At 43.6% G+C, this 23,386-nt stretch overlaps 1 protein-coding gene across 1 annotated transcript in view; it reads right to left on the minus strand.

Moving 5' to 3' along the window:
- The window catches only part of jazf1b (JAZF zinc finger 1b), a gene marked incomplete at its 3' end in the record, with an annotated part of 31,038 nt that extends 8,483 nt beyond the window's left edge, over window positions 1-22,555 (minus strand). Inside the window, exons 1-2 of the mRNA XM_080749257.1 lie at window positions 22,358-22,555; window positions 3,870-3,942 (exon numbers count right to left, since the gene is read on the minus strand). Of these exons, the coding sequence (XP_080605383.1) occupies window positions 3,870-3,942; window positions 22,358-22,478 (194 nt within the window). The 5' untranslated portion in view covers window positions 22,479-22,555. The remainder of the gene's footprint in view (window positions 1-3,869; window positions 3,943-22,357) is intronic.
- Window positions 22,556-23,386: the final 831 nt, after the last annotated feature.

Here is a 23,386-nt window from a genome sequence, read left to right on the forward strand (position 1 = left end):
GTCCACAGAGCGCTATGGACGGCGAATCGGCGATCATACTTTTTTGTTTTATAGTTATTAAAGCTAATTGATAGCTCGTCATATTCATCATAAGCAGAGTGGACCCATAACTATAGCTCGTCAAACTCGTCCAATGTAGTGGATGAGTTAAGCAATATTACACTCGAAGGTGTGCAATATCGTCAATATCATCACGCCTGCGTTGCCTGCGAGTTCCGTTGGCAGCGCAGAAGTGATAATATTGACATATTGCACACCCCTCGAGTGTAATATTACGATTATAAAAAAAACACGCCAACTTCATTTCGACTCATTCGCGCCCGCGCCCCGATCTCGTCTTTCTTTCCATTCACTTTGAAGCGCCGTGTCTGCGTTGCCTCCTCGTTACGTCTCCCGAGTAAAGCCTGACTTATGCCTCATTCACACTACGAAAAGCCAAGCTAATGGTTTGCTTGCTAATTCAATGTATTCTCAATGCAAACCAGCTTTAAACATTTCCACGCTTTTTTTCCAGCTTGGAAATGTTAAAAGCTGGTTTGCATAGAGAATACATTGAATTACCAAGCACACCATTAGCTTGGCTTTTCGTAGTGTGAATGAGGCATTAGACTTAGTTGTATGTCGTGTTGTATGCCGAAAATAGCTGATCTGCAAGCCCACATCGGGTCGCATCCACCGTGACTTGGGTGAGTAGAGCTGCCGACGCTGGTTGTCCAAATAATGACTTGTCGAAAGAGCGAGATTTCCCCGAAGCAAACTAAGGGGATTCTGCCAATATGTAACTTTACAAAACCTGACATGGCTTTGAAACCGGGTCAGTAACCCAGGTAGAACATGAATCTTACCGATTACAGCTTTAATTTATGTTCCATCTTACTGTACGACGAAGCATAAATCACGCTTTACAGTAGAAGGCCCTCCAGTCTTAGTTTAGAGGAACCTCTACCGTTGGAGGACGGTCGGCTAGGCTACTGTAAAACATATGCTTGGAATCAATATAATATCGCTGGATCCATTCCCACAAATGAGACCAAAGTTTATGACAGACAGTTAAAGCGCTCGCTAAATGTACGTCATAAAAATAAAATGTTCGTGCAGACGTTCGCGTGAAAAGAAAAAGTGGAATTAACAGATTAAGTGGAACCACATCAAGACCATGCTGGTGAAGGGTTAGGGAGACAGTGGCACGGGGTCCCTCTCTTCTCCTGGCTGGTTACACAAGAGCCCTTTTAAAACCACCATTCAAACACTCTATATCAAAGTGGAGAGGGATGAGTCTGGGGCAATATAAAATCCAATTACTGAACGCAAGAGCAATTCATCAGATTAATCCACCAGATGAGACCTTGGCAGTGGTGTAAAGTAACTACGGTAAGTACATTTGTACTCAAGTAGATGTACTTAAAGGAGCTATAGTCAACTTTTTCTTGAAAAACGGATGCTAAAATAAAAATAATGTTTCGAAAATATTTTATAAAAAAATAAGCTTCATATATGTGTTTCAATTCAAAAATGACCACAAAAAGCGTAAAATAATGATAAAATAATTATTTTGGCCATTGTCAGACCGACACTTTGTTTACATTCTAGTCTATTCTTTGATAGTGTTAGACTACGATGTAAACAAAGTGTCGGCCCGAACAATGGCCAAAATTGTTATTTTACCATTATTTTACCATTATTTTACGCTTATTGTGGTCATTTCCTTTATTGAAACACATATATGAAGCTTATTTTTTTTATAAAATATTTTCGAAACATTATTTTTATTTTAGCATCCGTTTTTCAAGAACAGGTTGACTATAGCTCCTTTACAATTTTGTGGTAGGCCTATTTGTACTTTACTTAGGTATTTCCAATTCCCAATACTTTCACTTCTACTCCACTACACCTCGGATCCAAAAATATTACTTTCACTTCATTACATTATTTGAAGACTTTAGTTAGTTATTTTGTAGATTTTGATTATTATTACAAGACTTACATCAACCATCCTTATACATTTGAAAACTTGTGAAATGGGACATTCTGCATACTTTTGGTACTTTAAAGGGGAAGACCACCCATTTTCAATATTGAAATATGTCGTTAATATACCTTAGAGGAGTTGTGTGGAAATAGAAAAAAGTTCCCCCCCTTCTGTGTTGCCTAGAACTGGAGGATTGATTTTGGGGTTTGTATTGTAAATTACAACTTGATGACATCACACATTGTACTTTACAGTACAAACCCCAAAATCAATCCTCCAGTTCTAGGCAACACAGAAGAGGGGGAACTTCTTTTCTATTTCCACACAACTCCTCTAAGGTATATTAATGACACATTTCAATATTGAAAATGGGTGGTCTTCCCCTTTAAGTACATTTTGAAAACATTACTTTTGTACTTTTACTTAAGTGCATTTTGAATTCCGGACATTAACTTGTAAGGCTGAGTGTACCTATGAGGGTGGATTCTCCATTCCGCCAATGCATTTCAATGAGAATGGAGCGTTTTCATGACAGTAGAGGAGTTCTGCAAAAAGCGCTCCATTCTCCATTGAAATGCATTGGCGGAATGGGGAATCCATCCTCATAGGTACTTTGGTGTGGTTTCAGCCTAAGGGTGCCCTCACACCAAAATACCTATGAGAGTGGAATCCGCGTTCCGCCAATGCATTTCAATGATAAGGGAGCGTTTTTTGCAGAAATCCTCTGCTGGCATGAAACCGCTTCACTCTCATTGAAATGCATTGGCGGAACACGGATTCTACTCTCATAGGTATTTTGGTGTGAGGGCACCCTAAGGCTGCCCTCAGACCAAAATACCTACGAGAGTGGAATCCGCGTTCCGCCAATGCATTTCAATGAGAAGGCCGCGGTTTCATGTCAGTGGAGGATATCTGCGCTCCGCGCAGACCTTGCGTTTATGCTGGAGCAAAGACATTCTCCACGCAGATTCTGGTTTCCCCCTTCTGTCCAATCGGGTGAGTCGAAGGCGTAACATTCCGAGAATCAGGAAGGGACTGGGAGATGTTTTGTTTTGATCAAGAGTCTCATGCACCCAAACTCTTCTCTTTTTAGCTTGTTGCATCTCCCCTTCCAATAAAGCAAGGGCGAGTACCCTTCGCCTGTCCATTATAGGGTTGACACGTAAAATATGATGAGGATCGCTACGCTAGTGTAACAGGCTACAGGGAGGGAGGGCGGTGCGGGAAGTGAGTGACAGGGGCGTCTTTGGGACGGAATATGCTCTCTGCGTTTTTTGCCAGCCGCGCACCAGAAGAGTTTATCCACTGCCGACCATATTTTGGTCTGAGGGCACCCTAACAGAGTATTTCTCCATTGCAGTATTGATACTTTTACTTAAGTAAAGAACGTGAGTACTTTTCCCACCACTGGACTTTGGAGACTGCTTGCTGGAGTTTGGCCCACCGTTGTGTACAACATTTTAATGACAGCTGAGTAGCAGTCGTGTACAATAACTGACAAAACCAGAATAAGAACGCAGTACATTTACAGTACAGGACCAAACAAATAAAATACATGAGATTTTGGACCAACTTAAGGGAAATGTTATGAATGGTTATGAGTATAAGTAGCCTTCTGTGCTACTTAGCCATGCATTTAGGTATAAATGGTTGTACATAAATGTAATTGGATTTTCTTATTTGAATATCATTGAATCAAAGAGTAAAAGGTGGATTTTTTTTTTCATAGCTGTAGTGTTGATTTGTAACAAAAAAATATATAATAAGTAAATCAATCCTTTAATTACCACGGTCGGACTATATACAAAGAATTTCTGTTTTTAAATAACTATTTATCTGGCCTCTAGCATAGATTGTCAGTGCTATTTGTGTGCTATAGCTGTACATATAATGTGGTCACCTGTTGATGTAGCTGAGGGCGACATAGGTGGGCTGCTGCTGCTCCTGCTTCTCCAGAAGACGGGGGTCTGTGTCTGCGGACGAGAGACAACAGGATAGAGCAGGGGTTTTCAAAGTGGCTGACGGGGCACCCTGGGGTGCTGCGACGGCAGCCAAGAGGTGCCGCGAGATCATTTGATAATAATTGGAATTTATTTGGACACTTGAAAAAATATTTAGTATCATTTTAAACTTGAAGTACAAAGTTATTTTCAGTCAGTTCTGACCAAAATGGCTATTATCTCAACGTTTTCCTCGCAACATAATCACAAAAATATCGTCACTGTCGGGCAGAAACCTTGTATCTCCAAGTTTCAAATGTGTACGTCTTTTGGTAAAGTAAAGCCCTGCTTCACCATAGAAGACTGTCGCACAAAACTAGTGAAAATAGCCGATCTACAAGCACACAACGCCTCACGATGCGAGGCGTTGTGTGCTTGTAGATCTGCTGTTTTCACTAGTTTAGTACATTTTATAGATGATAAATACAAAACGAACGGTTTTGGACATACAAGGTTTCCACCTGACAACGACGATATGCTATAAATATAAGGTGCTGGGAGTGAAAATTATAATGTAGGGGTGCCTCGGATTAAAACAAATATTTGTGGGGTGCCCTGAGACAAAAAAGTTTGGGAATCCCTGGGATAGGGAGAGGGAGAGGGAGAGGGAGAGGGAGAGGGAGACAGTTGATCAGGGACGAGGGATTTTCTCTCCCAGTCGGGTCATTCCAGCTACTCTCCCCATGTGTATAGTGGTAGTTTCATGCATTGTACAGTATGGTGGGAGTAGAGGGGGGGGGGGGAGCCCTGTAAAACAACATTAAATAAACCATGCTTCTCACAGAGCTGTGAGAGACTGCTGCCACCATGTGGTAACAGAAATTACTGCGGGCCAAACCAGCTAGATGGAGCACAGACAGACACACTTGTTACAGTCTCTTTAATACCACATTTCTTGTCTTTTTCACCTAGTATCTGATAAAACAGAAATGCCTTCACACATGAACAGGAGTCAGGCTTACAAAGGAACAAACCAGGATAAGGGAATCATACACTTGGGAAACGGTAATCTCATTCCCACCACACACGCACCCGCGCACACACGTGCATGCACAGGAACGCACGCACAGAGGCAGCCTGTGTGTTGATGTTGTTGCGTATTCTTACCCCAGGGTCCCCAGATGATTAATAATGTGCAACATTGTTTTCTCTCTCAACAGTAAACAAACCAACATAAAGTTTAAGTGTATAGATAGAGAGTATCTGCACATTTCTAAAGTGACAATTTAAGGACTTATTATACCTCTAAAACCAGTAAGACTCCCTAATCGGGAGATAAGCGACCGTAGGTCGCTTATCTCCACAAATAGGGCAACCATGAATCTTGAATGAACACTGATGCCTTTTAAATACGTCCCTTGATACATAGCAGATATGCCACTGTGAGATTGTTCCGTTTCAATTCAAAGACTTATTGTCTTGTGATAATAATACGAACATTATAAGAAAGAAATATAAAGCTGGACCTATTTGACACGGCCAGGGATACTAATAAGCCCCAAATCTAAACACATCTATTTCTACAGTATGAAAAACAATACGCACTTAGTTTGCAGCAGCACACATTGGATGTATAAATCGCTCACCCCTAAGTGTTTTGCCCGTCTTTTCTCACACTAGATCACCTGGTAACCTCTCATAAAAACAGTCTTTCCAAAGTGCTTCTCAAAGTAAGCCTGGCTTCTCTTTGGGTGGGCCGCGTCACTTAACTTAACGCCGTCTCAGCCATCTTTGTCATCTAGCGTCCATAATTAGAAATCTGCAAAAAGTTTCAACGTGGACAGAAGTGTAAAATTACCGTGTGAGAAAGACTGACTGTCTAAATGTAAGGTACACGCACGCATGCACGCACACGCACACACACAGGGGCGTCACAAAGGGGGGAAAGCGTGACTGAGGTGGAAGGGCCTGGAATTATGTTATACTTTAGCTATTGAAAAATATCAGATATACAAGCTCACAGAGCGGCACCGAGTGCCGCGCTGTAAGCTTGTAGATCTGCTATTTTTTTTTATAAGTCATGAAAATGTGTGAAAATATTTGAATAGGTGTATTTTTTAAGCGAACATTTGTAACTCAAATTTTGCTTCTGGGGGGTCCCTGGAACGAAATATTTTGAGATGGGGGTCCGTGGCCAAATACATATCATTTTGGGGGTCCTTAACATGAAAAGGTTTGAGCACCACTGACATAGAAACATAGGTTTTTCAAAAAACCTTAGAAGGATTTGAAATATTCACGATTTTTCAAAAAATATCAGATCTACAAGCTCGCAGCGCGGCACTCGGTGCCACGCTGTGAGCTTGTATATCTGATATTTTTCAATAGTTAAAGTACCCAGGGCCCAGAATTTGGTGCGACACCCCTGCACACACACACACACACGCACGTACACGTACACATAATGAATTCTTACTGCGGTAATGGCTCACAGATGCACGCGGGTCTTTCCATCCATAAAGTAAACAGCAAACACACGGTGCCCCACATTTTAACAATACGGGCTACTAGCCCTAATGCTGCCGCAAAGGCCAGCCAGGGCAACGGCAAGCAATTCAGCTTAACGTGAACCACATTCAGCTCTAGAGGGGGAAAACCAAAGATCTCATTGCAGATCGGCGGTTGAGAGCAACATCTCAGGAAAAGTGGGTAAATAAAAACAACATAGCACTGGCAGCCATTCTTTCAGAGGGGAACGCTTTAACTGGCTGATGGTAAGGTAGCATGAAGGTGGCAGTGTCTTGGACTGGAGCCTCACTCAGATAGGCTCAGACCCAGTAGGGGTATGCTAGGTTTGAATTTGTACCATTATCTTATTCAGCACAAATGTCTTCTTAAAGGTCTTCTGACATCAAATTTATATTTTTTTTATTATTAGGCTTTTTTGTTTGTTTCCTGACCTCAATTACACCAAAAAAAAAACCTGACCTTTCAACATTCAGTGTTTTTCTGTAATCTGTAGTGTTTTTTTAATAAATAGGCTCAGAAAGGTGAGTTCATTTGTCTCTGGATGTACAGTAGGCATCATCATCCAGGGGAGGGTGTGGTTGTAGGGGAGGGTGTATCACCTTTGCTGTTACTTTACATTGTGTTACCATCGGTCCAATGCACCATTTACCATTCACCACTCTGGTTGTTCACCCTCCCCTACAACCACACCCTTCCCTGGATGATGATGCGTACATCCAGAGGCAAATTAACTCACCTTTCTGAGCCTAGTAATTAAAAAAACTACAGATTACAGAATTGAAAGTTTTTGGTCTAACTGAGGTCTGGAAAAATTTCATAAGACCTTTAACAGTGAGGAAGTGTTGTGTTACTCTAAAGACATGTTTTTCTTTCTTTTTTTTCCTGAAAAGTTGATATTTTGGACATATACTTTAAATAGAGGACTGTTTCTTCTTTCATGAAAACAGTGGCAGTGAGATTTACCAGCGGTCCAAAGCTCAGCACCTGCAGGGCCCTGGAGAGAGCTGCTCCCTAAGCCTCCACTCCCAAGCAAGTGTTTCATTAATCGTGATTCGCTCACGTCACGAAGGGACGTCACGCTCTCCTCTCTCACTCCACTCCTCAACTCATGGAAACGTTAGGTTAAAAGAAAAGGCACATTTAGACCGTCGTTATTATCCCTCCTGCCAAGAACGCTGCATGAGGTGGAGGAGACAGGAGTTTGTGAGCAGTTCAGTGTTGTGGTACGTGTTGAGCGTTTCCTCTCAACCGTGAGTGCACGAGACGAAATCCTTCCTAAGATCCCTAATGAGCAGCTAAAAAACGTGTGTGTGAGTGCGTGCGTGATGGGGGTCCTTCACTGTCGACTGCTCAATTAATTAGCTGTGGATCAGTCTGACGCCATACGCAGTAAATCACACACACTTCAGGTGGGAGGAGGCAGGGGGCCCTTTGGGGGACCGATCCTATCCCGCACAATGCCTCGCTATTCTTTTGGGGGCCAGAGAAAAGGGGCCACCACCCACAGGGCCTCAGATTAGGAGCAGGACTGGGGGGGCGCCTGGGAGGGAGATGGGAAACACCCTAATGGGTCTGTACAGGTGGTCCACCTTGGTGGTCCCCCCCCCCACTATCAGCCAGCCTGGAGGAGAGATGCAACAGGACTTGTTGACTTCCTCCTCCAGGCTGTAGACCAGTAGTTTTCAACCCTTATCATATTGGGGCAGCATAGCTGAATGGTTAAGGAGCCCGCCTGGGAAACCAAAACCCCTGGTTGTCCCAGGTTCGATTCCAAGCCAGGGTAGCAATGTTGATGTGTGTCCCTGAGCAAGACTCTAAACCCCTAATTGCTCACGCGCTCCTTGTAGGCAGTGAATCAGCTGGGTTGAGCTGAAAATACAGAATTTGACTCGCGGGAGGATGTAGGTAACTATTATTATTATATTATCAAGGTCCATTATTTATTCTGCATTTTGAGCCACGGACCACCATTTGATAAGATTCTATCCTCTCAAACGCAAGACAGAACATTTTGCTGACGTTGGATAAGATTTCGTCCACGATTCCGTGCTGTATTGATCTTGGTACCATAGGAGATGGATAATTCTTCTACATTCTCTAATTGTGTAGACATCTTGTAAATTCTTGAGAGTGTAAAACAAAGCTGAGAACCCCCTGGAAACTCCTCAAGAGCCACCGGTGGTCCCCGGACCACTGGTTGAGAACCACTGCTGTAGACGGATCAAGCATCACTTCTTCCATACAACCAGTAAGACTCCCTAATCGGGAGATAAGCGACCGTAGGTCTCGCTAGGGTGTGACCAGGTGGCTGTAGTGGCTGCACCACCAGCTATAGGTGACCATGTACCGGGATATCTTAAAAGGTCTTGGAATAAATTCCTTACCAAACAATTTCTTCACCAATGTGTTTGTAAAGGTGTCTAGTAACACATCTCACAAAGACTGAAATTCAGTTTCCCTAGGAGAATCGGTTACAGATGCTGAAAGTTGGGGTCCCATTAAACTAACTATACAGGATAAAACACCAAAATAAATATGCTTTAAGTAGCATGTGAGGGGTCAAACCAGGGTTTTTTCATGATTCTGAATCCATTGCAAGCATTTGTTTTGCACGAAAAACATTCCTTGGGGTAAAGGCGGCTAAGACAAAACTGTGAAAGGTGACGACTCACCACTAAACCATAGTTTTGTGGGGGTGTTTTTAGCCCAAGGAATGTTTTTCGTGCAAAACAGATGCTTGCAATGGATTCAGAATAATGAAAAAAAAAAAAAAAAAAAAAAGTTTGACTCCTCACATGCTACTTAAAGCATATTTATTTTGGTGTGTTTTATCCTGTATATTAATTTAATGGGACGCCAACTTTCAGCAGCTGTCAAGGATTCTCCTAGGGAAACTGAATTTCAGTCTTTGTGAGATGTGTTACTAGACACCTTTACAAACACATTGGTGAATAATTGTTTTGGTAAGGAATTTATTCCAGGATTTGACACTATTTCTGAAGATATCCCCTGACTAATATTGCACCAGCACTCACTGTTGGATTCAAAGCCCTTGTTGCATAAAATAATGTCCTCATTCTCCATTCTGGGTCTCACACCGCGAGGCGTTGTGTGCTTGTAGATCTGCTGTTTTCACTACCTTTGTGCGACGGTCTTGTATGATGAAGCAGGGCTTTACTTTGCGAAAAAAAAAAAAAAACGTACAAATTTGAAACTTGGAGATATGAGGTTTCTGCCCGACAGTGGCGATATGTAGATGTGCAGTTTCAACTCTTCAGTATTTACGGCTCTTTTCCGGACAATGTTCTGCACATTCAGCTTTCTTTCCCTGTTTTGCCTTTCGGGCCTTTAGGGAGAATGGAGCGTTTTTTGCAGAAACATGCAAATGACAAGAAACCCTCCATTCTCGTCGAAAAGCAGAATCCACCTTCATGGGTAGAGTTAAACTTCGACATCAGAGAAGGTCATGAAATAACAAAAAATAGCTGATCTACAAGCTCAATGTTCTGCAAATCCCTTGAAAATCTACTGTCTTGCCAATGGCAGGCCGTGTGAGGTTTTGAAATGGTACATCTGTATGGTCGCTTTTGGGTGGAAGGAAGCCTTGTAGGTCCAAAATAGCATGTTTTTTTAATACTTTTCATTGGTTCGTTATTTGTACCACACAGACGTGAAGGGTGTTTAATAGCACTCACTGATTTATTAAAACAATCACACCGGTGTGAAGTGAGCGGTGCTGAGGATGCTGAGAATGATAATCCCACATGACGTCACAGGATAGGGACATACGTACGACATCAGTATTTGATACAAAACGACAAACAAACACGTGGACATACACACACAGTCACGTATTGGAGCGGTTAGCACTGCTCAAAGATCACACACACACACACACACACACACACACACACACACACACACACACACACACACACACACACACACACACACACACACACACACACACACACACACACACACACCTCCAGTGGTGTAAAGTAACTAAGTACATTACTTAAGTACTTAACAGTACTTTACAGTTTTGAGGTATTTGTACTTTACTTGAGTATTTCCAATTTCCACTTCTACTTCTACTCCACCACATCTTGGAGGCAAATATTGTACTTTTACTCCACAACAATTATTTGAAAACTTTAGTTACTAGTTACTTTGCAGATATACGTAAATTATAATATTATAAAACATACAATAAAATAGACGATCTACGCGAGTACTTTTCCCACCACTGAAAATCTCACACACACACACACACACACACACACACACACACACACACACACACACACACACACACACACACACACACACACACACACACACACACACACACACACACACACACACACCTCCCTCATTTGCTCCAGGTCTCCAAATGAAAGACCAAGCTCGAACCTCGAACCCGGGCCGATGGCGATCATATGTGCATGGGCCGATCATGTGTCATTCTGCCTCTATAATTCGGACGCAGACCACAGCAGGGCCCAGAGTGCTACGGTACGGGGGTCAGCCTAGAGTGGCAAACATCATGGTGACATGTTTACGATGCTTCCTGAGCGGCAGGCCAGGGGGAAACGGTTCCAGGAGTGGCACCACAGCTAATACATTAAGATGTGACCTCCACAAGAGAGGAAATGAGAAGTTTCAGGCTCAGCCTTGCAGAGCCAGAGTGTTATTCTACCACTGCTGGTCTGGAGTAGCCTGGCAGGAGGCAGAGGGTTCACACACACATAGACAAGTGTGTGTGAGACATTGAAAATTTGAAATAGATTAAATCGGCCTCATGGTGGCGCTAGAAGAGGGCCATGTGAGAATTGCATGGATCGGGGCAACGGTTGCGGAGATATGAGCAGGGCAAAAGTGTGACGTGTGACAGACAGACTGACTGACTGACTGACAGACTGACAGACGGACAGCTGGTCGAGGTTTTGATAGTAAATGCGACCTGACCGTCGCAACAAACATCAGAGATAAAGGGCTTTAAAGATGGGGAAATGCATTGGAGTATATGGAGAAAAACGGCCGCGCGATGCTCTCAGCATCCAATGGAAACAACCCGTGGTGATTGGGCAACATCCAGGCGTAGCTCCGACCTTACGGTGAGATTTAATGTTGTTACTGTAAATACAGTAAACGCGGCGAACGCGCCGTGGGCCTCCAGCGACATCAAAGAGTTTGACGCGTGGGCACTCGCTGAGTTTTTAACATGCAAAAACATCCAAGCCCACGAAGCACGGCACGCAACACCTCCTGAATCAAACCAACCCCCGTCGCTGTGTAATATATATACCAACACACACACGCACGCACGCACGCACGCACACACACACAGGCTGCACGTTATCTCCCTCCCATAAAGCCCAGCTTGTACAGTGGAGGAAAGGAAAACAGGCAGGCAGCGCACCACAAACAACAGCTCTGCTGTCAGGGGTGGGGGTGTGGGTGGGTGGGTGGGGGGGGGGGGGGGGTTATAGAGAGCTGGGGTGAGAGGGCCGTAATTAGGTCCTCCAGGTGCAGAGATCGGGGGCACCGGTTACTGCCTTCCCAAATTTATTACTTCCGCTCAGATTTTGAGAGGGTGGAGGAGGTTGGGGGGTGGAGGGGAGTGGAGGGGGGAGGGGCTTTAAAAATTCTTCTAAGCGAGACATACGTGCAGTGACAAACAGGTTTATTGTTGGATGCAGAAACCACTAAAGCTGCAGGGTCTTCAACTAGTGGGTCCTCAGAGTTACTATAGGGGGCCCTCCAAATCTTTGTGTGATGGAAACTTTTTTTCTTAACTTTTTTTTATATTAACCACTTGAACCCTAGTGTCCTTATTCTGAAAACTTGAGCCAAAGATAGCCGATCTACAAGCTCACAACGCCTCGCAGCAAGCAGGCAAAGAGCAAAGAGCTTTTGGTGTAGAGGGGAAAAAGAGACGACTAATTACATAGTGATCTACAAGCTCACAACTACTAGTGATCTACAAGCTCACAACGCCTCGCAGCTCGCGCTGCGAGGCGTTGTGAGCTTGTAGATCGGCTATTTTTGGCAAATAGCTTTGGTGTAGAGGGGAAAAAGAGACGACTAATTACATAGTGAAAGACTAAGTATTGACAGTTCAAGTGGTTAAATATCTGAAAACAGAAATTGACATGAATCCGAAAATACACTGATGATTGTGCTGTCAAACAATGAAACTATATGGAATCTATGAACAGGTTGTGATGGTCCCTGCTTCATCTCTCTCTCTCAACTAAGGGGTCCATGGGCTGAAAACGTTGAAGACCCCTTCACAAAAGGCTCTTCAGACCCCAGTAGTGAGGCCACTCGCCCACTCACAGCTCCGAATAACGTGCTTTCTGTTTGTTCCCCATGTGTCACTGGACAAACCCCAGTAGGTCAGTGACAAAGTAAACACCTCAGTGGCTTAACCTTAATGCACGGACGGACGAGGCAGCTTCTTTTTTCAGTTTTTTTTTTTTTTTTTTTTTGCCACACAAGAACAGTAAACCATTGAGAAGCTCATGGAAGTTTAACCGCTTAAAGGAGGAGTTCAGTCAGTTCACCCCCAAAATGACTTTTTTCCTCTTGATTACTCACGGCATGGAGACTCGAGTTCAATAATATTTTTTCGTATTTGTCGCATTCCTAAGACAAAAAATGTATTTCAGTAAATGTAACCCCATTGATTCCGAATGGGGACCCGAATGCATTTTGGGTCCCCATCCGGAATCAATGGGGGTACAATTATTGTAATCAAAATATTGTCTTATGAATGACAAAAAACTAAAACTATTATTGAACTCAAGTCTCCATGGCATGAGTAAGATGTAACTACTCCTTTAAGCCTATATCAAAAAAGAGAATAGAGGAAATCTACAAGCTCACAATGCATCATCATTGCGACGCGTTGGGAGCTTGTAGATATTTGCTTTATATTATTTTAACATTAAAAAAAGAAATTCAGCTACAATACGTCGATGTCGGGAGGAAACCTCGTATCTCCAAGTTTTAAATTTGTATGTTCTGTCGCAAGGTAAAGCCCTGCTTCATCGTACAAGGCCGTCGCACAAAAGTAGTGAAAACAGCAGATCTACAAGCACACAACGCCTCACGGTGCGAGGCGTTGTGTGCTTGTAGAACGGCTGTTTTCACTAGTTTAAATCGTTTTTAAAATGGAAAATGCAAAACGAACGGTTTTGGACATACAAGGTTTTCACCCGACAACGACGAATAGCATGCTAAGAATAGGGATGCCAGGTTAAACATGTGTGTCAAACCTGTATTATTCCCATTTATAACACTGGCTATCTCTGGGGCTCCTTACTACCTGTTCGGATAGAGACAGCTGAAGTAGTTAGGTTCATATTTGCCATAAATATCGGACAATATTTAAATAAATCCCATCCCATAAAATATAGCTGTTATTATGGGCAGGTCTCAGAACTCTGTAAAAAGTCAGGCATGCACTTTTATTGTGTAGACCAACCAGTACACACATTATCAGCTTTTTACTGCTTTTAAAAGAGGGGGACCATGAAAGGGGAAAGCCAAAGCAAAACCACCCAGCCAAATCCTGCATTTGAATGAAAACATTTGCATTTATAAAGTGTGTGTGATATGCAGAACAGCTCGACATTGTGTGGTACAAGTGAATGGTGAAAACTTGTGGTTTTGAATCACTACCATTTATGCTGTGACACCAAGAAGGTAGTTAAACTTTAGTTTAAACTATAGTTTTATCTACCAGTTCTCCTCTAGGCCTTAACTCAGGGGTGGGCAATTATTTTCCCCAAGGGGCCAAATGAGAAATTGAAAATATTGTGGAGGGCCGGGCCAAAAGGCTGAACTCAATTCTGCATAATATTAATTTTATTTCTATATAAAAGCAGTAAATAGCATTGTTTTGACAAGCTGGTATACATATGTTATGATTAGGCAATGAAAAGGCGAGGTTGCCTTACAAAAATGTAATTTATTCAATCAAAAATGTCAAAAGCAGGTTAGGCCTAAACAAAATGTGAAACATTTGTGACACATTACATTTGTGATCATTTTCAGTCACATTGACCCCAAAACCAAACGCATTTTGAGTTTCATATACTGTTGAGAGTTGAAACAACAAAGGTAAAATTAGAACATAAGTTAAAATTAGAACAGATTTTATTTTCAAATTTCTAAGTAACCTCTCAGGGGCCTGTCAGAGTCAGCCAAAGGGCCGCATATGGCCCCCGGGCCACATTATGCCCAGGTCTGCCTTAACTGGTATTCAGAGATTTTCTTCTTTAATACAAAGGTCTTCAACAGGGTGTCCGGGACCCCTAGGGGGTTACTACAGGGTGTCCTCTAAATCTTTGTGTGATAGGAAAAAAAATCTCTTTTTTTATATTAACCACTTGAACCCTAGCGTCCATACTCTGAGAACTTTAGCCAAAAATAGCAGATCTACAAGCTCACAACGCCTCGCGCTGAGCTTGTAGATCGGCTATTTTCGGGAAAGAGGTTTGGTATAGAGGTGAAAAAGAGCAGAGTACAGAGTGAGAGGTCAAGTTTATTTAGTATTGATGGTTCAAGTGGTTAAATATCTGAAAACACAAATTGACATGAATCCAAAATACACTGATGATTGTGTATAGGCCTATAGTTTTCATCAAACGATGAAACAACTACATCATTCATCTCTCTCTCAACTAAGGGTTCCTTGGCCTGAAAACGTTGAAGACCCCTGCTTTAATAGATCAATTACACTGTACAGCTAAACGAAGCAGAGAGAGCGATGCTGGTTAGTAAGTATGTATTAATGAAACACACCATCATCTCCTACATTGCCAGAACAAACAGCAAGCCCTCTCTATCCTACAGCAGAGCAGCGCCACCTGGTGCTCAAACATCGGGCCCCTGGAGAGAGGGAAAACGGGGACAAAGTATGTGAGCTTGTTTTCCAGGCGCCTAATTATAAAAGGAGAATGTGTTTTAAGCAGCAGGCCACCAGATGAGGAGGAAGAGAAGCCAAATCAAGCACCGTCTCTGTAATTACGGGTTCACAGGCGCTTTGGCAGGACGCGCCAGATTTCACACTTCTCCGAAAGCGGCCCACAGGCCAGCAGATCTAAGAGGGGCACTGGAGGCTTTTTTCCACTCTGGGCCAGCTAATTGCCTCATTATTCCCCAATAAGTCATTTGGAGCCATTTTCGCTGGGCTAACACCTTAGACACATGCACGGCACACAATCAGAGGGGGCAAAGGATATTAAAACAAGTCAAGCAATAAACAAGAACAACAGAACGACAGCTGGGCTGTGTCAGATTTTACTGCATTAAGTCTAAAATACTGGACTGATCTGGAGTGCAACAAGTATGACTAAATAAAGGAGCTACTTAAGAGAAAAATGCCCAAATGCTCCTCTTACTAAGCAGCCAGTATCCATTAACCACATTCAACTGTCCCTATTTTCAGGCATTGTTGCAATGTGTCACGTTGTGAGCTTGTAGATCGTCCATTTCCCTATTCAACGTTCGATAAAGTATATGGGCGGTTAATTATCAAAAATGTAAAGTCCATATTGGGTGAAGGGTCATTCAGAACAGAGGCCCAGTAAATAACTAACCAAAACAAAACTGCAGTAATTAAATGTGCCAGGTTGATGCCTCATCAAATAAATCCCTCAAACATGCTTCTACATTGTTCCCAAACATTAAACAAAGACACGAAAAACATCACACCATAAAACATAGGATCTAGGCTGATGTTAAATCAATGTTTCTCAACGGTGCAGTGATGTTGCTAGGTTTTCAATGTAATGGGTCCCGGGATCCACAGGTGGCCATTCAAATGGGTCCCAGAATAATTGTATGGGTCCCGCGACGACACACGCTTTATGTATCAACAGCGAAAACATAAAAAAGGACTTTAATTTAAACAAATAGTGGCAAATAGCTACTTGTATGTAGTTGATAAAGGACAGAAGCATGGATTTACAAGGCAATCTCAATCATCTCTTCAATAATGCCAGAATTGAATTTTTTGGAAGAATTGTTCACTTTGTGATACAAGCACAACATTTGGCATGAACAATGCCAAGGACCTACTTTTTCCAAAAAGCTTGTTAGCCACTCAAAAAAATGCAATATGGCCACCAATTGTCCACACAAAAGAAGTTGGGGTCTCATTGACTGAAAAAAATACAAAAAAATAATCTGCTTTAAGTAGCATGTGAGGGGTCAAACTAGGGGTTTTACATGATTCTGAATCCATTGCAAGCATTTGTTTTGCACAAAAGTTATTCCTTGGGCTAAAAACGGCCCCCACAAACTGTGAAAAGTGATGACTCATCACTAAACCATAATTTTGAGGGGGCTGTTTTTAGCCCAAGGAATGTTTTTCCTGCAAAACAAATGCTTGCAATGGATTCAGAATCATGACTAGTTTGACCCCTCACATCCTACACATGATACTACATATATAAAAAATTGATACTAGCATAGAGCCCTGAGGGGCTCCGCTCAATCAGTTTAAGTGGTTAATGGTCAGCGGCATTCTGGAGAGTCAAATAAACTACACTAGTCAGCTCCTGTACACAAAGAAGAACAGGAAAGAGGATGAGCTACCTTTTAATTAGTTCTCTGAGAATGGGGCTTGTGTCCAGAAGGTCATACGTTTCCCTGGTCTGAGAAACCCCATGGGCAGTAATGAGAAACACTGACCCTCCCCTTCCTTAATAGCTATACTGTCATCCCAAAGACCCTTTGAGCAAGGAAAATATGACTCCCAAAAAATCTGCTTTAAGTGGGATGTGAGGGGTCAAACTAACATTTGTTTTGCATGAAAAACATTCCTTGGGCTAAAAACGGACCCCAAAAGACTGTGAAAATTGATGACTCATCACTAAACCATCGTTTTGAGGGGCCATTTCTTGCCCAAGGAATGTTTTTCGTGCAAAACAAATGCTTGCAATGGATTCAGAATAATTAAAAACCCCTTGAGGCACTTCACCTGTCCCAGTGGTAGTCTGCGTGCACGGCAAACTGAGGGAGTCCCATCCCTAGCATGCACATCCCCCCCAACATGAGACCTGATGAAGAAAGACCCGCTAGCGTTGAAACATTGTGAACTTGCCCATAAATGTATGGCCTGAAGTGCCTGCCCATATTGGGAATCTTGGGATCAGTTCATTATGCATGCCTATATGCTGCCCAAGCAACTTCAAACTTGGTGCGTGCATCACCGAGGACCTGAGGGAGTGATAGCCTTCGCTTTTCAGTCTGACCAGACTCCTATCTCCAAGGGAGGTGGAACATAGAAAACGAGTGGAAACCACTCACGGCTTCTGATTGGTCTGTGCTGCGGGGCGGGACAAAAACAGCAGTGTATTGGCTGGCTGATGACGTAGCTACCCTAATCCTACTGTGATTCATTGGAACAACATCCAATCAGCAACAACGTCGCCTGCGTAACAAGGTGGGACGTTCGGATTCGGATATATGAGTCAAATGGAGGCTTGGCAGACTAAAAAGCGATGTGACAAAACCAATCCACTGAACGTAGCATAGCAGGCTGCTACCCAGGCTAAGGGAGTGATGCACCACATGGGAGGTCGATGGAGTACCCTGATGTCATCAATATGACTTCATGTGTAGTGAAACAGAGAGCAACTAAGGCCCCGTTCACACGACGCCGCTCCCATGAGAATTCCGCAAAATGAAATGTCACCCAGACAGCACAGCGACATAACGCTGATGCCTTCTCTCCCTCTGTAACAATGTAGGCGCTATGTAGCGTCGGGAGCGTTTGCTCATTGGGAAGATGCATTTGCGACGTCGCTGCGCGAACGAGAAGCTACATTGGCAAGTGACGTCGCAAATGCATCTTCCCAATGAGCAAACGCTCCCGACGCTACATAGCGCCTACATTTTTACAGAAGGAGCTACTAGGTCGCTGTGCTGTTAGGGCAGATATGCCTTCCGTTCAGACGACAACTGCATTTTCGGGGTGATGTCATGGCTCGCATACAACCTACTGCAGCCACGTTACCATGGTGAAGGGTAAACAACAAGTGGAATCGTCTATCCGTGCGTCACCGCCAATCTAGTGAAATTACTAACTACATCGTTTCATGCCCTGATGCAGCTTCATATGAACGCTGGATAAAAAGCAAAACAGGACCTCACTGTTTTCTCTACAGAGCGTTGTCGTCTGAACATGGCCTAAGGCTACAATGTGCATTACATTCACCCATTCAGACACATTCACACACCGACGACCCCATGCAAGGTACCAATGTGCTCATTGGGAGCAGTTAAGGGTTCAGTGTCTTGCCTAAGGGCACTTCAATACTAAGCCAAGCAGGAGGAGCATGGGATCTAATAACTTGGATCCTTCCGATTCTCAGGCAGCTGCTCTAGCTCCTGAGCCACTAACCACCGGCCCTTCAATAAGCCAATGACAAGATGCTATCTCTCAGGCTGTAAAGTTCTTTCATGCATGGACAGAGGCATCAGTGTTCTCTGGCTCAATAAAATACTCTGGGAAGAGAAGTACACTATACCAGTAAGACACCCTAAGGGCGAGAAGGGCGAGGTCGAGGTGCGTCAAATCCTGAACGCAGCGTGCGATTTCTGAGGAATTTTGCACGCACATTCCCACTAGGTCCAGGAACAAATGCCACCCTTTTCACATTGGCCTGTCATAGCGCCACCAGCATTTTTGGAACAAAATGCCTAAAATCATGAATGCCTACCAGTTTGCCTACCAGGCTGACTTTGGGGTCGATGATGCCTTCACCTACATGCTCCACAAGGCCCTCACCCACCTGGAAGATCTGGGCTGCACGGTCAGAATAATGTTTTTTGACTTCTCCAGTGCTTTCAACACTATCCAACCTCCTCTGCTTGCAGAGAAGCTTGCGCTGATGGGGGTGGACAAGGGCCTGGTGGCATGGATCACTGACTACCTTTCAGGCAGACGTGAGGCTGCAGAGTTGCCGGTCTGATGTGCTGGTGAGCAATACGGGTGCCCCTCAGGGCACTGTGCTCTCACCTTTTCTGTTCACTCTCTATACATCGGATTTCCGCTTCAACTCCAAGACCTGTCATCTGCAGAAGTTCTCAGATAACACTGTGGTGGTCAGCCAGATCTTGGGTGACAACACGGCTGAGCACGATGGTGTGGTAAGGGACTTTGTGCAGTGGAGCGAGGCCAATCACCTCAGGCTCAATGCGAGCAAGACCAAGGAGATGGTGGTGGACTTCCGCACTTCCAAGAGAGTTCCTCCGGTGCCAGGCACCATAAATGGAGAGGTGGTGGAGTTTGTGGACAACTACAAATTCCTAGGACTGCACCTGAACAGTTCACTGGACTGGTCGAACAACACGGAGGCCATTCATAGCAAGGGGAAAAGCAGGCTGTTCTTCCTGAGAAGACTGAGATCGTTTGGCGTGTAAAATAGGATGCTACAGATGTTCTACCAGTCTGTCATGGTAAGTGTCCTCTTTTTTGGAATAACCTGCTGGGGTGGCAACAACAGAGCGGGCGACACCTTTAACCTAAATAGACTGGTGAGGAAAGCGGGCTCTGTTGTTGGGTACTCTTTGCAGGGGGTGGAGGAAGTAGCCAGAGTGCGAAGTCTGCGAACGGCTAGGAAGCTGGACTCCATCTTGAACAACTCCTCCCACCCCCTCCATCTTGAGATCTTCAGTTACTGGAGTAAGAGAGGAAATGACCGTTTTGTCTACCCAGGACGGAGATGCGAGAGACTAGGAAAGTCTTTTGTACCGGCTGCTCTCAAGCTGTACAATGAGACACACAACGGTCGATTGACAAGGACTACCTTCCTAACGTAGGACGACGGTAGCCTTTTTTCTTTACTGGAACTATATCTGCACTGACTTTGACCTCTAAGGACCTTCCAGGGAGGGTGTTTTTTGTGTGTCTTGCCGCATCACCCTTTCTTGTTTTTTTTATTTTTTTTGCTAGTTGTTTTTATCGCTCTGACCTTTGGACACTGCACTATTAGGTTGTGTTAGTAGTTTTTTTTTTTGTATTTCTTCTTGTGTTTGACATGATGTAGAGATACTTGTTGCACTAACTAGCATTGACTATTATGGTCACTTTGATTTGGGCACTGTATTATATTGATAGTCGTGCTTTAGGACACTTTATGTATACATATTACTCGTTCCCTTTCCTGTTGTACCTTGCTCTTACTGTACTCTGTACTCTGTTCTTGTTTTTTCTTTTTTCTTTTTCATACTTCTCTGTAACTTTGTAAATAACCTTATACTGCTGTGCTGCCTCTGGGCAACTAATTTTCCCCCTTGGGATAATAAAGGTATCTATCTATCTATCTATCTATCTATCTATCTATCTATCTAATACAGCGTCCGATTGCTGTGAGAGGCCGAAGAAGAAATGGCACCCTTTTCACATTGGCCTATTATAACACCAACAGGAGGCCACAATAACCTGCCTGACCTGGCAGGGACCTATGCTCGGAAGAGCACTGCTTCTAGTTCTGACTTCTGACCATGTCTTACCAATGATGCGCCTCACTTTATGATGAGCACTGTGAGCTCATCATAAAGGTCCTAAAAACACATACTGTAGGCATTGCTGCCTGACGGCGTCGCCGGCTCGATGCCCGATCCGACCTTTGCCGCATGTCTCTCCCCATCTCTACCCCCATTTCCTGTCAGTCTACTGTCCTATCCAATAAAAGCCCCAAAACAAATCTTAAAAAAAAAAAAAAAAAAACATTTACCACATCACCATGGGGTGATTCATAGATCTAGTCTGCTTCCAGTCAGCAAGCAACACAGGCACAGCTCACAGCTGTTCCTGCATCTTATGTTGAAAAACAGAAAGTAAAAGTAAATACAACCCTAGTCTAAAGCATCACTGTTGAAATACTTCAGATCAAATGCTGTATTTTGGTATCAGGTGTACATGTGATGCTATACGTCATGAAGTAAAATTGTACTACAGAAGATAACAATACTACACTATAATGTTACCATATAGTTGCTATAGCTATGGTGGCAGACTGTCAGTAGATGAAAATGAGACCAAAGCAGTAAAAAGCAGAGGATCTGTTAAGACTCAGGAGTCAGGAATGAAACAAGCCCTGATGGCTTTCTGTGTTGTATAGCATCATTGTATAATCATACCACTGTAGCCTACTATTTGCAAACTGTTAATAAAGTATTCAATCAATCAATCAATCAATCAATCAATCAATCGATCAATCAATCAATCACTCAATAAAAGACTAAAGGGACAAACACAAATAGTTGTGTTGTGCATGTGCAATATTGCATTGTCAGACGTTGAAAAACACTGCTACGTATTGTAAACTTGTACGAATCTCAACTTCTCAAGTCAACTCAATCTGCACGGCGGCCTATATGCGCTGCAATAACAGTATACTACTATCCATCCATAATCTATATCCTAATCATAACAACACCTTTTCAGGAGCGACCAAACGAGACACAGACTGCTGAGTGATTCTACTATTGTGGTTGCTGTTGTAGTAGAAGCTTAATGCACACAATCACACATGTAATCTCAGCATTATGGTGGTAAATAGGCTACCTCTGCTCTGATAGCTACACGGAAACATCAATAGTTACCACACCTAGCAACAGGGCTGTCAGGACGCAGGAAGTAACGCTAGAGCAGCTTCTCACGGTTCTCAGACTCAGCCACAACCACAATATCTGCATGCAAACCTCGGCCATTGCAGAGTTGCAGCTGCAGCACGCATTATTATCATCCTTATTGTTATGACTTCTGTTCTGTCAAGCCAGGGTCAGTCCCGTGCCGGCCAGATCGAGCCCCGAACCCCGGTCCATGCAGTCCGGGGTCCCGGCGGCCCGGCCCGGTCGGTCGGCCGGTGGTGCTGCCTGCAGTGCTTACCGATGTGGTTGTCCTCGATGTGCACGATAAGTTCGGGCAGAGACTCGAAGTGGAGACCGCAGCCGCCGAACCTGCAAGTGTTGGAGAAGAAAGAAGCAGCTGCGATACCAGTCATGGACATGGTCGCTGCTGCTGCATTGGAAATGAGGGCAGCAGCAGTGGCAGTAGCACTGGAGGACTGGAGGTGAGGCAGACAGACACACAGACACACACACTGAGACAAACACACACACAGACAGCGGTGCAACAGCTGGATGAGCGCAGCAGCAACAGCAACAACAGCAGGGCTCGGTCGGAGAGCGCAGCGGTGGGTGTTGTCTACTCTACATCCCATGGCCCGGCCGGTCGGCCGCTCGCGCCGTAATTGGCTAGATTGGTTGCCCTGACAACCAACTAAACTCAGTGACTGACAACAACCACCATATGACAACAATTTGGTCGAAATCAAATAAACATTGTCCGAATTTGTACATTAATGACACAGGTGAGGTGAGGTATAGGCAGGTTTTTTGATTGATTGATTGATTGATTGATTGATTGATTGATTGATTGATTGATTGATTGACACTTTATTAACAGTTTGCAAATAGTATAGCCTACAGTGGCACAATGATGCTAAAATGATAACATTTGTTTCCATTATGGTCATAGCTGACCTGTTCTGACATCACATTGTTGACTGTCAAGACTGCTGACTATCATCACCTGGATATCCATATATGAAGATCATGACACTGACCTCATCAAACCCTAGATATCCAAACATGGAGACGACTGGATCATCACCTAGATCTCCATATGGAGCTGACCTCCAGAGTACTGTCTGAACCAGGCAGCACATAGTAGGCATGCAGGCGCCTCTTACTCACACTGGGCGTACATTTTTAGTGAAAACAGCTGATCTACGAGCCATCATATGATTGATTGATTGATTGAAGGCTTTATTAGAAGTTTGCATAGGAAAATGTACAGATTCATGACGGTACAGTTCACTGGTACAAGGTCTACTAAAAGGAGATCCATGAAAAG

This window comes from Nannobrachium achirus (genome assembly GCF_963921795.1).
Source record: "Nannobrachium achirus genome assembly, chromosome: 2".
NCBI lineage: Eukaryota > Metazoa > Chordata > Actinopteri > Myctophiformes > Myctophidae > Nannobrachium > Nannobrachium achirus.